Below are 19,558 nucleotides of genomic sequence, written 5' to 3'. Positions count from 1 at the left end.
GGCGAAGATTAAAAATCTTGTACGTCACCCCATTCAAGTGAATGGGCGAAGCGTTGAAAGCATCTTTCGATGCCTGTAGTGCAGACGGGCCGTAAGGATGTCCCTGCCAAGCAACAAGAGTATTTCTGCTTGCGGATCAAGGGATGGTATCTCGTCCGCAATCTTCCTCAGGTGATTGGGGTTGGAATCTCTGAACGGTTGTTGGGGATCTGGTTACATTCAAGGAGTGTAGGGAGACGAAGACTGATCTTCTGGTCGATTGACTCTATAACGTAACCATGGGCCCTTCGTCCAGTTGTCTCTTCGAGCCCTGCGCATGTTTTCAGCGTGTAAGATTAATAAAAAATGTATGAACTGTGTCAAAGGTTGAATACCAAAGCAAATTATTCCCTAACAGTCCCTATAAATATTGTTGTTATTAACCTCTGTATTTCACGGCAAGTACAGGTAAGTATGATCACATTGAGCCTTGCTGTGTGATCCCATATACTTTAAATTGTTGTGGTAATCCACTTCCTCCATAAAGTAGGCCTCCTAATCATGTGTCTTTGGCGATATTTTTTACTGCTTTCTTATGTGACATGATATGTGAAAATGTGATCTTGTTGGCTTTGAATTATAAATTAAAGTTTGTTAATATTATGAATGAGTTATCTTTAAGGGTTGGTGAGCTTTAAGATAACACTGTATGATACATAAAAAAAAAGTCTTAACTATATAATTGATAATTGAAATTAAAGGTGGGGTAGGTAATTTTGGAGAAACCAGCTCGAGTGCGCTAGAATTTGAAAATACACAGCCGGAAAAAATCTGCCACTTCCTTACAGAGCCCCTCATCCAACACACACGAACACGCACATGACCAATGAGGGCATGAGATAAGTTTGTGCACAGATGGAAGGCTGACAGGCAGGTAGGCCATCCAGTTATTTTAGCCGGGCCGGCTAAAATGATTGGTCGTGCTTTTTACAGTACATTTTTTGATGGATTTTTTGTCAAAGTACTTAAGATATTCATTGCTATCGGGATGTTAAGAGCATTCCATGGAATATAACAAAAAGTGTATCTCGAACCGGTTTCTCAAACTTACCTACCCCACCTTTAAGTCCAAAATTATAATCTAATTTTTATTTGTAATATTGCCAAATTCATGAAGCCTAAATAGACATAAGGGCTGACTTTATTTGAGGGATCACAAGGATGATTGATGCATGAGCACCAAATGGTTAATAAAGGTGATTTCACATAGGCCATTAATCATATGTTATTTATCAGTGTAAATGACGGAACAGGTCACCACTTTATTTGAAGGGGCACAAACATGATGAAGTAATGACAAAATAATGCTTAGTTCATGATTACAACACTTGGAATTGCTGTTTGAAACTGGTCAGTTTTTTGCCCTGTCACTTTAACTGCAGATCTATATGAAGAAGAAGAACACATGAACATCAATTATAACTCAGAAGTCATGATGATTGAGATACCTTAGTTGATGCATTAATTAAGGTATTGTTCCTGCATTAAGTCATGCATGAGATACTGTTAATCCTTATACATTACTGATAGTTCATGAAGTACTTCATGCATGACTTAATGCTTTTTCATGCATTAAGTCATGCATGAATTCATGATGATTCATGTACCCTTACCGTAAAGTGTTACCAGTTTTTTTATTTCCGAGAGCTTCACAAAAATGCAAGGGCTGCAAGTTTATGTAGTGTGTACCTATAAGTGAATTTCCACTTGAACTTATAATATGTAGCTTTAAGTGACAAAAAACAAGTTCTGGTATGAGTTATGGGCCTTTGTGGAATATTCTGCTCATGCACAAGAAATGGCAAAAAAATGTTTCAATGAAAAATATAATAATGTAATAACATAACAACAAAGTGAATGTGAGAGGCTTAAGAGACGGGTAGGCCACCTTGCTGTTTCGCGTTTTTTTATTATTACATCCACCCCTGAACAGCTCCCTACCTACCTAGTAAGCAGTTTACTGAAAACATTCAGTCTTCTCAAGTGATCAAAAACCGTGTGACATTTTGTTCAGCTTATTCTCTCTTGTTGTGGGTGTGCACCTACTGTGTGAATGTGTGTCCTGGAAGTGGGTGATACATGCCTTCTGTTGCTCTCCTCCTCTATCTGTTGACAAGTTCTCTTAACTGTGTTGTATTTCCAGCGTGGGTATTAAAAAATGAGTAATTTGGCGAGCTCTCTGAAATGTCCTCAGACTGAGTTGGAGGCTGACAATGACAGGATGCCATCTTCTGTTTGTGTGGGATAGTTCCTCTTTAAAACAAACACACAGGATTATGTTGTCCTGTGCTCCTGAATTAGTTTTCCACACTTATTCAGTATTCTCTTTCTCTTTTTCACTCAGTGTTTGTTCTAATTCACCCCGCAGGGTTTCTGAGCACAGGGGACCAGTCTGCTAAGGGGAACTATGGCTTGTTGGACCAGATCCAGGCCCTGCGCTGGCTCAATGAAAACATTGGCCACTTCGGAGGGGACCCAGAGAGAATCACCATCTTTGGCTCGGGAGCCGGGGCCGCCTGTGTGAACCTCCTCATCCTCTCCCACCACTCCGAAGGTAAGGCTCTTTTTCCTCTGTCATTGTCACATTAGCAGTCATATACCCTGCTAGAAAAGGGATTAACATTTCAGAGCAGTGTGGGTAGTGTATTTCTTCAAGGAGCTTGTTAGTAATTTTAATGAATACCCTATAATACATATATATATATGTCTATGTTATTCCCCAAAGTGAAGGGATGCAATCTTCAGAGATGAGGCGCACACTATATACAATGATATTTTGTTCAATAAACATGCAGAATTGCACACATTGAGTCATTTTAAAGCTAATCAGATTGCCAATCTGGACCGTGATGGCAGATGGAGGAAAACATTAGGATATTTGCCATAAATCATTACTCACCTAGGGATACAAGCCCTGTAATAGTCCCAAACAACGTCATTCCGCGAGGCTCTAGAATGTCTGTGTACTGTCCGTCTCCATTCAAACTAGTCCTGTCTAGCTAAGGCATAAGGAGTCCATATGTGTATATACATATATTACGTACTTTTATATCATTTACTTGGACTTTCAATGACGACCATTATAACCACTTCCTATATGTATTATTAGATATATAGTCAGCATAATATTTTGCATCATTAGTGAATTTTATATCTTTACATGGCTTGAACTGCTGATCAACCTTATTTCTTGTCTTTTCCAGCATTTTAAATGTAGACTGGCACTTGAGAGCAGACACCTCTAACAGGCAATGGTGCATTTTCATGCTCATATTTTATGTAAACATTTTTTTACAGTAAAAAAAAAACAAAAAAGGAAAGGTCTTCAAGCCTCTAACCTGGAAACCATTGCAGTACTTATTACGGACCCTACTATACTTTTGACTGATCTTTGTAGGACCCACCAAATGTTTGATCCTTAATTCTCTGAAGGTGAACGGCACTTTATACTTAACCTAATACTCAGAGTGTGTTATTGGTGAACTGCTCACCTTCCATCTGACAAACTCACCTTGAACAAGAAAAAAAATGTGCCTGTACATTTTAATTGGATTCTCCATTTGTGCATGGTAAGTGTGTGCACGTGAATGCAAATCTTTCCGTCTATCTGAAGTTTGAAAACATCTTGTTTTACTAAATATGCATAATAATTTGCTAAGTTTTGCTTCTTTTATTTATCATGGAAAATGTGTTTTGCTCATGTGAGCTTGGAATGGGGAGTTGCCTTTTGTCTTTGTTTGTTAAGGTAATTAGTTATTATACATGTATAACTAGTTATAGTTAAATTTATATTCTTAAACACACTTTATTCTGGTTTCATTTCATAATTTAACACACAACCTTCAGTAGCACAGAGAAAGTGAAAACAGCACGCCTGTGTACTGAAACAAGAATCAGTTTTTAATCTAATCACGGGAACCCTCCAGATTTACAGCCCTAATGTGAAAACTTTGTGTCATATCGAAATGTTAAGCTTGTATATCCTCGTTATCATTATGGGTTGTTATGCATAGATATGTCTTCCACTCCATTTTGAAGACTTGCTGAAAAAGTTGGTGTGTAAAGATTTTTTAAAGATGCTGTGTGTGTGTGTGTGTGTGTGTGTGTGTGTGTGTGTAGAGGAGAGATGAGATGAGGGGTAGAGCTAGAGCTGCAGCTGAGAGGCTTCTTAATTGATTTCACAGGGAGAGGAGCGGGGGTGGGGCACATGCAGAATATGGGGGGGCTTAATTATTAATGACAGAATCTGCAGATAAAACAGAGAGACAGAAAGCCACTTTACATAACAGTGCAGCGGTGCAACAGTGCGAGCAGTTTTCTTTCTCTCACTGTCTCTCTTTTGCGCTTTATGCAACACGCGGCCATCAAACCGCTGCTGTGTTCCGAGCGTTCTCCATCTTTCCTCCCGCTGTCTCTCGCTGTCTCTCGCTGTGTGTAATGGAAGCGCTCCGTTGTCCTAATACTCACAAAGATTTTCCATGGCTATAAAAAGCAACAGAACATCTTCTTCATCTTGTCTCCTATGTAATACTCTACAAATGCTCCTCCTTCCACATATGCATTATTAAAATCACTCACACTGGAAGGCCTTGAAGGCCCCATCAGCTGCTAGCAGAAGTATGTCAGAGGGGGAAAATTAACCGAGAGAGGGGAAGTGATTGTATGTTTGCTATTGAGGCTATTTGTGTGTGTAGGCCTGTTCCAGAGGGCCATCGCTCAGAGTGGCTCGGCCATCTCCAGCTGGGCGGTCAACTACCGACCCATGATGTACACCAAGATCCTGGCCAAGAAGGTGGGCTGCACCCTGGGGGACATGGCTGAGCTGGTGGACTGCCTGAGGAAGAAGAGTTTCCGGGAGCTGGTGGACCAAGACATCCAGCCAGCCCGCTACCACATCGCCTTCGGACCCGTGGTGGACGGGGACGTGGTGCCCGATGACCCTGAGATCCTCATGCAGCAGGTCAGTGATACACTTATAATAGATTCATAATGCAGGTACCGGTACACCCTTTTTAAAGAGCAATGTACTTCTGATTCTTGAAATGTTCAGACATTGGAATTGGAAAACGAAAATAAGATATATTCAAATAATTGTAATATATAAAGAACCATGCAACCAAAACAATAAATTAAATGGACTTTTGGGCTCTGTGCAAAGTCCAAGTATTATCAACTAAGGGAAAACCCAGCAGTTTATTTTAGTATCATATTTGCCAAAATGATAGAGACAAATGTTGTTAATCGTTAATTAATTATTCGTTTGGTCTAAAAAGTGTCAGAAAAGGAAAAATATCCGTCCCAGTTTGTTAACTTCCTAAGGAGACGTCTTTAAATGACATGTTTTGTCAGTCCAAACCCCAAAGATATAAAGTTGAATTTGTATAAAAAGCTGAAAAAATGCATATTTGTTCATGTAAACCTTTTTCCTCTCAAGGGCCATTTAAAAATGTTCAACATGCTCTTCCCGGGGCATGCTCCCCCGGGAAGAGCATCAATCTGGTGCACTTTGAGAGCAACATTAGGAGATCTATGGATACATCTTTCAACATCCATATGAAACAGAAATGTAAGCAGATTTTCTTTTTCTTTATGGATATTTTACAAATCACTCTCCTCTCAAACTTTGTTCTTGTTTATTAATAACAACTTTTTTTTACTGTCATATAGTATTTTATACCTGTTTTACTTTATTCTCTTATTTTTTTAGAACTATAATGATCATATAAAGATGTGCCTTTACCTCACTGGTTGTAGAAAAAGCTTCTTATATTTGTTAGCATAGCTAGCTAACCAGATGCTAATAACAACAAAGTTATTGACTATGATCAGTATGATAGATGAACAGATCGCCACTGGGCTTACAACTAAAGACACAGCCACTCAAAAACTGTGGCATGTGTACGGCTCCTTATGGGTTCTGCAATTTGAAATACCAATGATTAAGCATATCGTACAAGAGGCTAATCATTTCCATTTATCTTACGGTAAGACAACAATGCAAAAATGATCGAGGTCTTGTCCACAGATCATACGGTGACTCAATGACGTTATCGTGTCAGATCTACAGGACGTTATTCAGTGAAGGATTGCGTGGTTGTCCTAGCAGTCCTTTGTTTTGTTTTTGTTGTGACACCAGGGCGAGTTCCTGAATTACGACATATTGCTGGGTGTCAACCAAGGAGAGGGACTGAAATTCGTGGACGACAGTGAAGGAGAAGACGGAATATCATCAGCTACGTTTGACTACACCATCTCCAACTTTGTGGACAATCTGTATGGATTCCCTGACGGTCAGAGCCTTCGCTGCTATTTTACCTTAAACATGTTATTACTTTAATATTCAAATTGTGCACATGTTGTTAGCCTCTACAGCAATGAAAAGTACTTCAAACTACAATGAAAAAGGCAGAGCTACATTTATTTTCCTGCTCTATGACAGGAAGTTGAAGGCACCACTGTGGAGATGACATAGATTTACAATAAAATTACTTATATTAAGTTATATTTAACCCTTTAATCCTATCACCTAATGTTGCACTGCGTACATACTCACGTTCCATTTTCATTTCTTCCAAGGTAAAGACATCCTCAGGGAAACCATAAAGTTCATGTACACAGACTGGGCTGACCGGGACAACACTGACATGCGCAGGAAGACCCTCCTGGCTCTGTTCACAGACCACCAGTGGGTGGCCCCGGCCGTTGCCACTGCCAAGCTGCACGCCGAGTTCCAGTCGCCCGTCTATTTCTACACCTTCCACCACCACTGTCAGACGGAAGCCCGGCCGGAGTGGGCCGACGCTGCTCACGGAGATGAGATCCCCTATGTGTTTGGGATCCCCATGGTGGGAGCCACTGACCTGTTCCCCTGCAACTTCTCCAAGAACGATGTCATGCTCAGTGCTGTAGTCATGACCTACTGGACCAACTTCGCCAAGACAGGGTTAGTATGGTGCCAAACTAAAAAAAGATATTAATTAATCTGATATTAAGTGCATTTAGTACAGCACAGTGTGTACTGTACCAACAAGCTCACATGCTGCAGGATACTCAAGTCTAATGTCTCCCTAGCCAAGTTCCCAACTGTGGGCACATGTTTAGGGTGCTAAAGGGGAATATAAGGTTGGTGTTGGGTTTTGATTTGGAGATATTCTCAATGATGTGATTATCTGTTGAGCTTTTGAAAATATTGCAGTGTAAAACATTTGGGTTGGGAGTGATATGATATGCAACACCTGTATGGAGCTCATTTCCTTCCAAACTTAAAGGGGCCCTGTTTTGCTTTTAGGGGTTTTCCCTGTGTGTGATAAAGAGATTTTGTGAATGGTCTACAAAGGCTCAAGTTTCTCTCCCACACTCTCCCCCCCCCCCCCCCCCCTGCCAGAAACACCTCCATTAGACTCCTTAGTTTACTTCCGTAACATAATGACATAACTATGTAACACTCACTCTTCTATTGGCAAGTGCTCCAACACATTGTTTGTAATAGGCTAAGGGGCGGGACATCTTTAGGCGGCTGACCAATCACAACAGAGCCAGCCAGATATTCAATCAGAGCAGACTGGGCTCTGGCTTCAGACAGAGGGTGAAAAGAGGTGCTGCAGCACAGGCAGTATGAGAAAAATAAAGCATGTAACGATGTCACAGTTAGGGCACAAAATACAAATATCAACCTGAGAATTTGCATAATATGTCCTCTTTAACAAATAAACATGATGCAGTAGAACTGTGTTGGGTATTTGTTTGATATGTAGTTTTTTATTTGGTAATGGAGTTTTGTATTGGCAAACCACACTAGATTTGTTAGTGAAAATTAGGCCATACATTGAAGTTTTGGCAGCATTAGCTCCATACAACAGCTGTTTCTTTCTGCCAAATTCCAACAGTGGTGCTCTGATAGCACATCATCTCTTGGGTTTCAGTCTATTCTGTTGCTGAATTAGCAACAGGTGTACAAATAAATGGCCTTTTCATACCTAAACTGTTGAACGAAGACTTGTTTTTTTGTTACGTTCATATACATTTGATCTGGATCGTTTTTTACATTGCAGTAATGCAAGTTCCCTTTTATCACTACATGATATCCCTACGCTCTGAGGTCATCATCTATGTGAGCTGCCTGCGTCTCCCTATAGGCCTACTTGCAACTTAAATTACGTAAACAGGCTCTCTTTTCCAATCATAGGCCTATATAATTATACTTATGTAGACACTAGGGATGACTTGATTTATTTCTTGATATTTGCCTTTTGGATTGCCTTTGACCTACAGAGACCTGCAATCGATCAGAAAATAAGATCCCATTGGCAAATAGCAGTGGCCGATGTTTATCTGTCTGAAACATCACTTTTGTACCGGGTAAAGCTTGTTTCAGTTAGTTCGCTTTTACTAAGTTAGTTTCCAGCTGCAGAATCTTAGAAGAAGCTACTGACTGGACCCGACTGACACAGAAGTGCTAAAGGTGCTGGCTTGTTTAAGACAAGCGGTTTGTTTACAAATACAGCCCCACTCGGATATTGAACAAATAATCACCTCCCTCCTAGATGCAGTGCTTATTCACAGACAAACTGAAGCCAACAATGTACATTTTATTACTGCTTGACAAGTTTACTGTTAATGTCTCTCCTGCTCTGATGGTTGTCTGCTCTGAGAGCGCCACATCCACCTCTCTTTTCATACACACACTTGCCAAGCACAGAGCTGTTCTCCAAAGGCGCTTTGCTAGTCTTACATGAGGATAGCCAGGACTTCCTGTAATTTGCCGGAAAGTACAAACCATCCAAAAGATGAACCATGGTTACTCTTTTTGTTTGACTATGGTCCTGGGAGGTTTTACACCTGTAGTTTTGGTTTGTATCAAATCGAAAGGGCTGAAAGTGAGGTAGGCAAGGTAGTGTCAAAAAAAAAGTGTGAAAAAATCAGAGTGAGGATGAATTCTTAGCATAAGAACTATTTTGATTCTGCTATTTCTTTCCTCCAGGGATCCCAACCTACCAGTTCCTCAGGACACCACGTTCATCCACACCAAGCCCAACCGCTTCGAAGAAGTCATCTGGACCAAGTTCAGCTCCAAAGACAAGCAGTACTTACATATCGGCCTGAAGCCTCGCGTCAGAGACAACTACCGGGCCAACAAGGTGGCCTTCTGGCTGGAGCTGGTGCCCCATCTGCACAGCCTCCACAAGGAGGTCATCGGCCCCATCACAACCCGCCTGCCGCCCGGAGGCAACAAAGGCTGGAAGGGCCCCAAAAGCCCCGGTACCGGCACCAAGCACCCCTCAACCGGCATCTCCACCTACCCGCCCGACCCTGAGCCCGACGGCTCGGAGAGACCCCGCTTCTCCCCCTTCCCCGACGAGACGAGGGACTACTCCACGGAGCTGAGCGTGACGGTGGCTGTGGGCGCCTCGCTCCTCTTCCTCAACGTGCTGGCCTTCGCCGCGCTCTACTACAAACGGGATAAGCGCCACGAACTCATGCAGAGACGCCACCGCCGACTGTCCCCGCAGCGCGTCACCACCATGGGCATGGGCATGGGCGTCGGCATGGGAGTGGTCGGGGCCCCACCGCACAACGACCTGGCGCTGAGTCAGGAGGAGGAGCTGATGTCGCTGCAGATGAAGCAGCAGAGGGTGGAGCTGGAGCACGGCACGCCCCTCCCGTCCCGCGGCATCCACGGCGACCTGGAACCCCTGCGGCCCCCCGTGTGCCCCCCCGACTACACGCTGGCCCTGCGGCGGGCCCCGGAGGACGTGCCACTGATGACAGCCAACACCCTCACCATGATCCCCAGCACCATCAGCAGCATGCAGCCCCTCCACCCCTTCAACACTTACCCTCCTGTGCCGGCCCCCTCCACCACACCCGTCCCCAGCCACAGCAACAATGCCCTGCCACACCAACACTCCACCACCCGTGTATAGGACCAGGCACAACCTCTGCTACCCCACTCTGGGCGTACAGAGTCACACCACACAAACTGCTCCATACAATCTCCACCCTCACCATTCTCCTTGTCTTTGTCTTTTCTCATTAAGCCCTCAAATAAAGCTGCAGTTTGTAAGATTTTAAGCAGCGAAATACCTCTAAAATGTTATCATAAATCAAAGGTGGGGGGTTGATGAAACACACTCCTCTGCCAGACGCCTGTCATCGTATGTACACACTGCTTCCTCGTGTTGAAGCTCCTTCAGTATCTCGTGCTTAGGTGAGCCACAGCTTTAAGCTCTCCTTCTCTCTAAGAGGTATTGAGCTCGTGAATCAGACATCTTACGTGTAGCTCTGTTGTTTTTTGCGCATGTGTTGTTGTGTCAGTGCAAAACTATGTTTGACATAGAACGCTCACTTCCGTTCATTTAGCGAAAAGATAATACAGTAGCATGCAGCAGTGAGCAAGGCAGCATATGCCCAACAAGCTGTCTGTCATAAAGCGGTGATTTCTTGAAACTTACAAATTGCAGCTTTAAAGGCCCAATCTGGAAGTGGAATTTGGCACCCTGTGTTGAGCACTATGTCCCAACAGCTGTCTCTTTGTTCTGATTTTGGAGACTTTTGTTAAAATTGTATTTGCAGCGCTGGGAGTAAAAGGATGAACTCTTTGACATTTTAAGCATGAGTTTTTCCTTGATTTATAAACCCTTCGGTTATCAAATGTATCTACCTGTTTTCAGTTAGAATGCGGCCGCATTGCCGTCAGAAATAATGTTTTATTTTGATAATCTGTATACTCTCAAATGCTGCTTTCAGAACATTTCCAGATTGGGGCTTCAACTGTTGGGCGGTACAGGAAATAACTGAATCACACTCAGTCTGTGGGACGCAACCTGGAATCCAGGCTGCCCATTAGAACTCGCTGCATCTCCGCCACACAGGCTCTAATCATGTCCATTACTTTATTTGTTTCTCTCTCATTATCTCTCTGTCTGTATCTCCATCTCAGCCCATTAAACCACTTCTCTGTTTTCAGCTGGCTCACACTATTCCTCTCTCTGCATCTGCCCTCGTAGCTCTTTTTATTAATCCATCCACATAATCCATTTCCACGTCCACTTCTCTCCTCGTTCCTCGCAATCACTTCTAGACTCTGTTTTCCTTTTGGAGTCTTTTATACAAAAACACAAATGTAAATGATGTATTATTAATAAATTGTAAGGATATGAATGAAAAAAAAAGATATTCTGATATCTCGTTTTTACCAGCATTCTTGGTGCCAAGTACTGTGATAAAGTTCCTCTTTCACTGGCGTCCAGTGGAGCGCCTGGAGTGGTCCATCCTGACTGTATCTTACAAAAGGAATTACCATCATAAAAAGTGCCAACCCCTTCATGTTTCTGTTTGATCCACACACTTTTTTTATTATTATTATTATTATTACACTCAATGTTGCACTGTGGCTGGTCCCTTCTTCTTTAAAGGGAAATCAGATTCAATATATCCTTGTTTGAAAAAAAAAAAAGTATATAAAGTTTTATTAACTACTTTGCTGTCTGGGATATTTGCATGATGTTTTTTCTTTTCTAAGGAGTGTGGACAGAGACATTTGTTTGCCATTTGAATGATTTGCCTCGTTTTTCATTGAGTTTTTTATTTTGTTTTAATCATTTACATTTTCTATTTTAATATCAGCTGCACTTTGTGGTACTTCAAAAGGGTATTAAAGTATTAAGAGATGAATATTGTGTAAAACTATAATTATATGATATGATTATAACAAAGAGAGTAAATATTTCCTCTTTATTTTTGTCATGTCCTGACACTGAGACTGTGCTGCAAAACTACCAGAAAGACTGATGAAAGCCTTTTCCTCTCCTCCCTCTTTTGCTCGGTTTCTCTTTATCTTTTGCAACTGTCAACTTCGCAGTCACTGTCTCTCAATCTCACCTGAAGATAGCACTTTTTAAGTTACAAAAAAAAAAAAAACTCTGTTACATGAATAGTCTAAATAAGGTTTTTGTCTGTGACTGACATTAACCAAATTCTTCAAAGACTGCCTGACAGTTATCTTTTCGTCTTTTGTTGTTTCATGATTCTCCCTTCTGTGGGGTGGGAGATATATTTATGACGGTCCAAAGGTGAGAAAGCCTCGTACGTGCGTTTCACATCTTTTCGCACAACGAGAGACAGGTTGCACTCTGGACAATTCTGAGGGAAAAAAAATCCCAGTGACATTAGGACAACACTGGACAAATGCCGGCAGTGATCAATGATATGATCTGTCGATGCACTGAGGATGTGTTCTAAAAAACCTGATTTAAATCTTTATTGACAGACATTACTCATACACCATATATCACGAAAGCAAGGCGAGCGGGATGAATTCCCCCCCGCTCCTTGTTCTGTATCCGGTCTGCTCAGGTCAACAACACTCTGGAGCCAGACTGCCATCCCTCACACTGGACTGGAGCGAGCTGCGAGGACAAAAAGAACAAAAACCAACACATGAAACAAAACTGTACATTTTTTAAGTGTAAGAGAACAAACTGGAATTTGTAAATATTATGTTTGTCGTTTGGTTTGAGTGATTGGCCGGATCTTTTCTTTGTGACAACAGGTGCAAGTTTAGGTGACTAACTTACATGATTTTAGCACTCATGCGTATGTTTGATTCTCCTTTCTTTCCTAGATCTCAAGGGCCAATTCCAATAGTTTATGGGCACAGGAATCTGTTAACATATGTTGATAATGAAAAAAAAAAATCACAGCATGGTTGAGGATAACAAATACTCAAAAAAAGGAATGCTTACAGCTCAGGTTAGCCTAGATGTTGTGGTGATAAAAATGCTCTTACTGGATAATAGGCCTGTCTAAAGCATATCACACACATGGCACTATCCCATCAATCATGGAGGCAGCGTTTGAGTCCTTTCATTGGTTGAAAAGCCAAAGAACAGCTGCAGGGAATCGACACAAGACGGGAAAATTGGGATGTTTTGAGGAATGAAATATGAAAATGGGCGCACGTTTTCATATGTGCTCAAAACAAACTACAAATCGAGAATTTTACTTGTGATGCTGTTGGATTTAATTGTTAATGTCTCACATTGTCTTGAGCATTGTCATAATTGGGAGGTTTTGGAATCCTTTGTACTCTTTTGGTCTTATTTCTGACTCTAATCATGGTGGTTGTTTTTGCTACCTTTTGCAAGTTTCTCTGCACATTCTGTTTATGGGATTATTGAACCTTTTTGATGTTAGTCCAAAAACAGCGTTATAAAAACAGCATTTCTTTTTCTAAACAAGCGTTTGGACAGCCAACAGATAACGGAAGCACACTCACTAAGTTTACATGTTTACACTACAGTTTTGATGTTGGCTTAAGGTAAGGAAAAATATATATATATTAAAAAAAAAAAAACATTTCAAAGATCCAAATATCTTCTTATTACATTTATTGCTGAAATGGTAAAGTGAAGGCTTGCACCTGTTTGTCTGTTTCATTTAGTCCAATTCAGTAACCTGCTTGAGCTCAAGATACTGTGAGAGAGCATAATGACCCGAAGGAGTTGAACAAATTAAAGTTAATATTTCTATTTCAAATAGAGGCTATTACACACTGTATGTTGTGTATCTGAACTGGAAAACATTAAAAGACATTCTTAAACAAATGCTTTCAACCGTTTGTGTCACAATGTGAGCGATGCAAAATGAAAACTGCATTTTAAAGCCATGTCGGTGGAAGTACCCCACTATACTGTTGCGCTTTTTGTTGGTTGGTTGGTTGGATGGATGGATGGATGGATGGATGGATGGATAGATGGATGGATGGATGGATGGATGGATGGATGGATGGATGGATGGATGGATGGATGGATGGATGGATGGATGGATGGATGGATGATGGTTGGTTGGTTGGTTGGTTGGTTGGTTGGTTGGTTGGTTGGTTGGTTGGGTATGTGGTTGGTTGGTTGGTTGGTTGGTTGGTTGGTTGGTTGGTTGGGTATGTGGTTGGTTGGTTGGTTGGTTGGTTGGTTGGTTGGTTGGTTGGTTGGTTGGATGGTTGGTTGGGTATGTGGTTGGTTGGTTGGTTGGTTGGTTGGTTGGTTGGTTGGTTGGTTGGTTGGATATGTGGTTGGTTGGTTGGTTGGTTGGTTGGTTGGTTGGTTGGTTGGTTGGTTGGTTGGTTGGTTGGTTGGATGGATGGATGGATAGTTGGGTGGTTGGTTTGTGGGTGGGTGGTTGCTCACATTACTTTATTCAATAAGACTTCAAAATAGTGATTGAGGACACAAACTTATTAAGGAAAATGTTTACTGAGGTAATAAACCGAGTGAGAAGTGGGGTCCTCTTTTCATAAACTTCTATATAATGGTTATTCATTTTACTACCAGTGGAGTTGCAAATGCACTTTTATCTTGGTTATAACAATTGAAGTAATCCCCCTATAATATAATTTATTTTATGTGAAATCAATTTGTCAATGTGAGAAATGTCAGATTATAAGAATGTCTATAATGTTATTACGTAATACGTTTATATGTTGTGAACATATCTTGTTATAACATGAAAAACATTTAGTTACTAACATGCTTTTCTTGTTATAATGTAATACTAATCTCATCTGTGTTTCTTTTTCTAGTGTGGCAGGATTGATCTTGGTTTTTATTGTTTTAAGAGAGAAGATTGCCGCCTAGACGGAGAGAGAGGAGAACGATGGTGTTTGATTGATGTGGGTAAGATTTTAAATCGTCATAAACTGTTTATTTTTTCAGTTTGAAATGTTTTTGCTTACAGCTGTTATTCTAATGTATCCTCAAAATGTCCACAATCCCGTAATTCCATTGTACATATAATATACGGAGTTTTGACTCTCATTCTGTGAGGTTTTAAAGTTATCCAGAGATTTGAATTCCATAGCTAAAAATAACAGCACCAGTTTTATGAAGGGAACTGACCTCTGGTGTTTATTTATTCAGCTTGTGTACACAATAAATCAATATTATGGCAACATACAGGAACTGACTGGTGCACTGGGGCTTTTGGATGAAGAATCTGTACTATTGCATGGATTTCCATTCGTTTAAGCCCCGATGTGGAAACAATTAAAACTTTTTTTGGCCACAGATACATTTAGTTCTTTGTTATTGCTGGGGAAAAAGCTCCACATTGCTCTTTTTACCTCTCAAATGTCACTCTAGTCAGTTGATATTTTCTTCCCAAATGAAGTATTCAGCATTATAATTATCACAGGTAGGCAACGGATAATTACCTTGGAAAAACAATAAAGATACATCCCTTTAATAAGCAAGGTGGTGCAAGTTGTTTTTAATTAATCTAGAAGAATTCATTACAGAAGAGAAAGAAAAAATGAAATATGGTCTTGCACCAGTTAATAATGCAACTTTCTGCAGTTTTTAATAGTTTTTCATATCTTATTCATTTGTTTTGGTTTAAAGTATCTGCCCTGAAATATTGCTGTAATAACAAACAAGTTATTAGCCTTTGCACTGTCTAATAACTCTTATGGTTGACGTGCACTCTATCTATCAACATTATTTGTGTTATAACAGCAGAATCATCATATACAGATTGCATAATTGTTTGGATGACTGATAGTATTTCTCTTTTGCGCTCAACCTGATTACCTTTACAGACAATAATACTCAGCTGTTTTTTCTGGGAGAAGTGATCTGAGGAAATTATTTTCCTTTGTCACTAGATGGCAGTGAAGGCCATAATATGTAAGAAAGGTCTGCTGCATCAGAAAATGACTGTTTCCGTCTGAAAAAAAACAGAAAGCATCTTCCTCTTTAGAATTTCAAAAATAAATGTAATTTTCAGCATCCCATAAAACCATACCAAAAACCAAAAATATGAAAAGTCTCCATGACATAATATTCACAGAGGTTATCTTTGACCAATTTAATGTTTTAATATATTATCCTCACTCTTTCGTTTCTAAAAATAGCATTAAGGTGGTACATTTTTAACAGTTCCTAAATCCTGTTGGTTTTCTAAAACTTCAGTAACCCTGCAACAAGTTATACAACTGACCATGGAATATTTTATATGATATTCAAAATACTTTTACAAGTGGATCAACTCAATGACTAAACGCACTAAAACCCATCAGATAGCCATAGGTCCAATCCAATTTTCATAACTGACTAAACATTCAAACTCACATTCTCAGGAGGATAAAGAGCTTTTTCTAAGCTTACCACTAACATTTGACAAGAATGAAAAGTAATGACACAATCACAAATCGCGTGAATGAACTATACTTTATTAAAGGAGCCAATTTGAATAGCTTTCCACACATTTTATTCCCTCTCCCAACAAAGCAGCTCTCCTGTAACATGTGTTGCTTTACGATTTGTTGGTCAAATAACAGATGATGAAAGGAAACAGTTATTCAAAAACGTTTTTCCCCGAAGAATAACTAAGCTGCAAGAGGAATTTTGAATTAACTTTACTGTGAATTATGACAATTTTCTCCACACTGAAAAAACTGAAATGTTGACTTTATTGAAATTAATTATGTCAACAGATTACACATAACTGTATTAGGTTAGTTGAAAGCAATAATTTAGTATTAAAACTTAATATTATTGCTTTCAACTAACCTAAAACATTTATTTGAAATTTGTTGACACAATACATTTAATTAAAGTCAGAGTTTCTGTTTTTTCTGTATAATTTATCCAACCCAACCCATAGAGCTTTTAAATAGTGTGTTGCAGGTACAGAGGGAGGGGTGATGGGGAGATGCAGTTGTCATAGAAGATCTGGAGGTTCTGGTCAACATCCAAATTACTTTTCAGGAAGATCTCAAGTTCCATGAGAGGCATCTCGTGGACGCTGTTTCCTTCTTTGGCATTCTTGGCCAGGACCCCGTAGGTAGGGAAGCGAATGCGGACATCACTCGGGGAGTTGCGGTCATAGTCTGGGCAGCAGTAGGCGGACCACACATCTTCGGGGATGGCCACCCGGTCCTGGTTGTTCCTGCGGATCATGTTGCCCCTGGTGGTCACTCCGGTCACGATGTAGGCCACACCGCGGCAGAAGTTGTTGAGGCGGAGTCTGATCCGCTCCTCGTACTGGCGCCATGGCCCGATGTTGAACTCGCGGATCTGCGGGACCACGTTGGTCAGAGTGTAGGTGGCGGCCCGGTCGTGTGGCGTGGACTGGTGCTGGTCCGGGTTCAGGTGACCCCTCTCATACAGGACCACGTCAGAGTAGTCGTCCAGGACGGCCTGGCTGTCCTCGAACTTCATGTGCAGGTAGCCGGTGGGGAAGGGCTGCATGTTTCCATTCCCGTCAGTTTCTGCCAGCTGTGGAGACACACATGATGGGAATGAGAGCCTACACTTAAATAGAACAAGTTAATTCCACATCACATTTTTAAGTTGGAACAACTTTACAAAATGAAGTAAATACAGAAACATTTTAGGTGAACTTAACCCATTCTGAACAACTTGTGAGAGCCTTGTTTTGCACAAAATGTCTAACATTAGGCCCTTTTTTTGCTGTAGAGGAAGACTATAAAGGTTTCTATTATGGCCGACAGGTGATTTTACGTAAACCTGGACTGATACCGATATTAAATTGTATGAGGAAATGAACTTAGATTTTTAAAAGTCAGATCAATTTAACACATTTTACAGTGTGCAAAGCCATTATTGTTTATTCCCAATGAAAGCTTCACTTCAGTCAAAATAGTAAAACCAGAGTATAGAAATACGTTTGTTACCTACATTCAAAATCTTTTTTTTTTTCTAAACAAATACAAAGGTATTAGCATTAAAATATACTTGAAGTAAAAAGTCTACTGAGTTTGCACAACAGCCCATTTCAGAATAGTATTTATAATTTTTATTGACTTACAATTATTGATGAAATAATTTGTTTGTCACTTTAATGTAGCAGCTGGTAAAGGATAATTTATACTGCAGGGTCGCTTGGATCAATAAAGGATATATTATTTGTTGATTATATTGTGCATGCCTACAATTAAACTGAATCCAATTCATAATATTTTAAAAATTAAGTTGCAACTATAGGTCATCAACACTCACGTGACACATAAAAGACAAATATCATTTGTACTACTATATTAAAACCAACACTTGTAATTATAACTACGTTAATTTTCATAATATTCCACATTTTTCTTGAAAGCACATCTTTATTCTTGTAATAGTAAACATAATTCTCATATTATCACAACTGATTTGTCTTTATTTACTATGCCTGCACTTTGACTAAACTTAAACTATTACTCAAAGACTAGTCTCCCACCTGTGGCTCAAACATCCATGGGTAGTCCACACGCCTGTCTCCCTCTGTTTTCTTGAATGTATAAGCTGAGTAAACGGGAATCCTCTTCTGGGGGTCGTACAGGGTCACATAACGAGGTCTGTCGGCGTAACGTTGGCAGATCCTCTTCAGGTTGTTGTCGGTGAAGCCCCTCGGTGGGGTCCCCATGTACAGGGAGTCCTTACATCTCTCAATGTGATTAAAATCTAGAACAACTGTTGCAGAAAGTAGAGGCAAAAAACAGCCTAGCAAAAATAGAATTGTCATGGTCAAAAACGTCTCCTCAGTCAGTCCGACTGGCAAGCATTGACAGAAAGGGTTTGCAGTTACGATTATTACAGTCCAGATATGCAAAGTAGAGTTTGACAAAAGACAGGTCTCCTTTCATTTGTGGGCGTGGATGGGCTTTATCACACAATTCCAAAGAAGTTTGTTCCTATGACTATTTTTCGAAAGCGTATGTTCTTTAAGGATGTATTTCTCATTTTGAAGTAAAGCTATTGTAACAAACCTACTGATGTTTATTTGACAAGTTTGTCTCTGTGAGTTCTTAATGACGTTATGGTTTGCTCTTTGGGATAGAAGCTATTATAATTTATAAATGGTGCAATCCATGGTGAAGGCGACAAAATACAGGATTATCAACTACTTGCGGTCATGTCACATATTTACAAAGTCAGTATTTCACAAATTCACCTTAGTACCTCGAGAAATTAAAAACAAACATAGCTATTCTGAACAACTTGTGAAGGCCTTGTTTCACGTGTGGTCCGCTTACTGCTGCCCAAAATGTATATATGTTGGCCCTTTTATTTTTGCTGTAGAGGAAGACTATAGGGGTTTCCATTACAGAATATATATAAGTATGTGAGTGTATTAGTCAGTTTAAACTGATGTTGAAAAATGGTTGAAAAAGAGACAATCAAGTTGTCATCAAGGTCTGAATATGTTGGGTTGTCCTGTGCATTTATGAAGGTTTTGGGGAATTTGTTATACGTCCATAATACACATTTCCACGGACAACAGATGGAAATCCTCATTGAGCCTCTAGGATCGGGTGGAAGAAGTACTCAGATCTTTGCTTGAGTATAAAAGTATACACCACAGTGTAGAAATACAAGTAAACGCCCTGCATTAAACATTTTACTTAAGTAAAATAACCAAATGATTAGCTGCATCAAATACTTCAGTACTAAATCCAAAAGTATCCATTATCAAAATATCCATTTTCAGTATAATATATATCATATCTCTGGTTTATATA

General features: G+C 40.2%; 2 protein-coding genes across 4 annotated transcripts in view; one reads left to right on the top strand and one right to left on the bottom strand.

Moving 5' to 3' along the window:
* nlgn2b (neuroligin 2b) overlaps window positions 1-13,453 on the top strand; it is a 200,457-nt gene extending 187,004 nt beyond the window's left edge. For 2 of the 3 annotated variants that reach the window (XM_079649112.1, XM_079649111.1), the window contains 5 exons: window positions 2,408-2,593; window positions 4,734-4,999; window positions 6,176-6,329; window positions 6,616-6,982; window positions 9,020-13,453. In XM_079649112.1, the coding sequence (XP_079505238.1) occupies window positions 2,408-2,593; window positions 4,734-4,999; window positions 6,176-6,329; window positions 6,616-6,982; window positions 9,020-9,962 (1,916 nt within the window). In that variant the 3' untranslated portion in view covers window positions 9,963-13,453. The remainder of the gene's footprint in view (window positions 1-2,407; window positions 2,594-4,733; window positions 5,000-6,175; window positions 6,330-6,615; window positions 6,983-9,019) is intronic. The other variant, XM_079649113.1, reaches the window with a different exon arrangement.
* A 2,791-nt stretch (window positions 13,454-16,244) lies between these two features.
* On the bottom strand, window positions 16,245-18,614 carry LOC307020725 (endonuclease domain-containing 1 protein). Its single transcript, XM_079652257.1, has 2 exons — window positions 18,277-18,614; window positions 16,245-17,309 (listed from the first exon to the last, which is right to left on the bottom strand). Exons 1-2 carry the CDS (start codon window positions 18,559-18,561, stop codon window positions 16,701-16,703), a joined length of 894 nt encoding a protein of 297 aa, XP_079508383.1. The 5' UTR covers window positions 18,562-18,614; the 3' UTR covers window positions 16,245-16,700.
* Window positions 18,615-19,558: the final 944 nt, after the last annotated feature.

This window comes from Notothenia rossii (assembly GCF_949606895.1).
Source record: "Notothenia rossii genome assembly, chromosome: 9".
Classification (NCBI taxonomy): domain Eukaryota; kingdom Metazoa; phylum Chordata; class Actinopteri; order Perciformes; family Nototheniidae; genus Notothenia; species Notothenia rossii.
The sequence above is the reverse complement of the archived record's forward strand: the minus strand, read 5'-3'. Positions and strand labels throughout refer to the sequence as shown.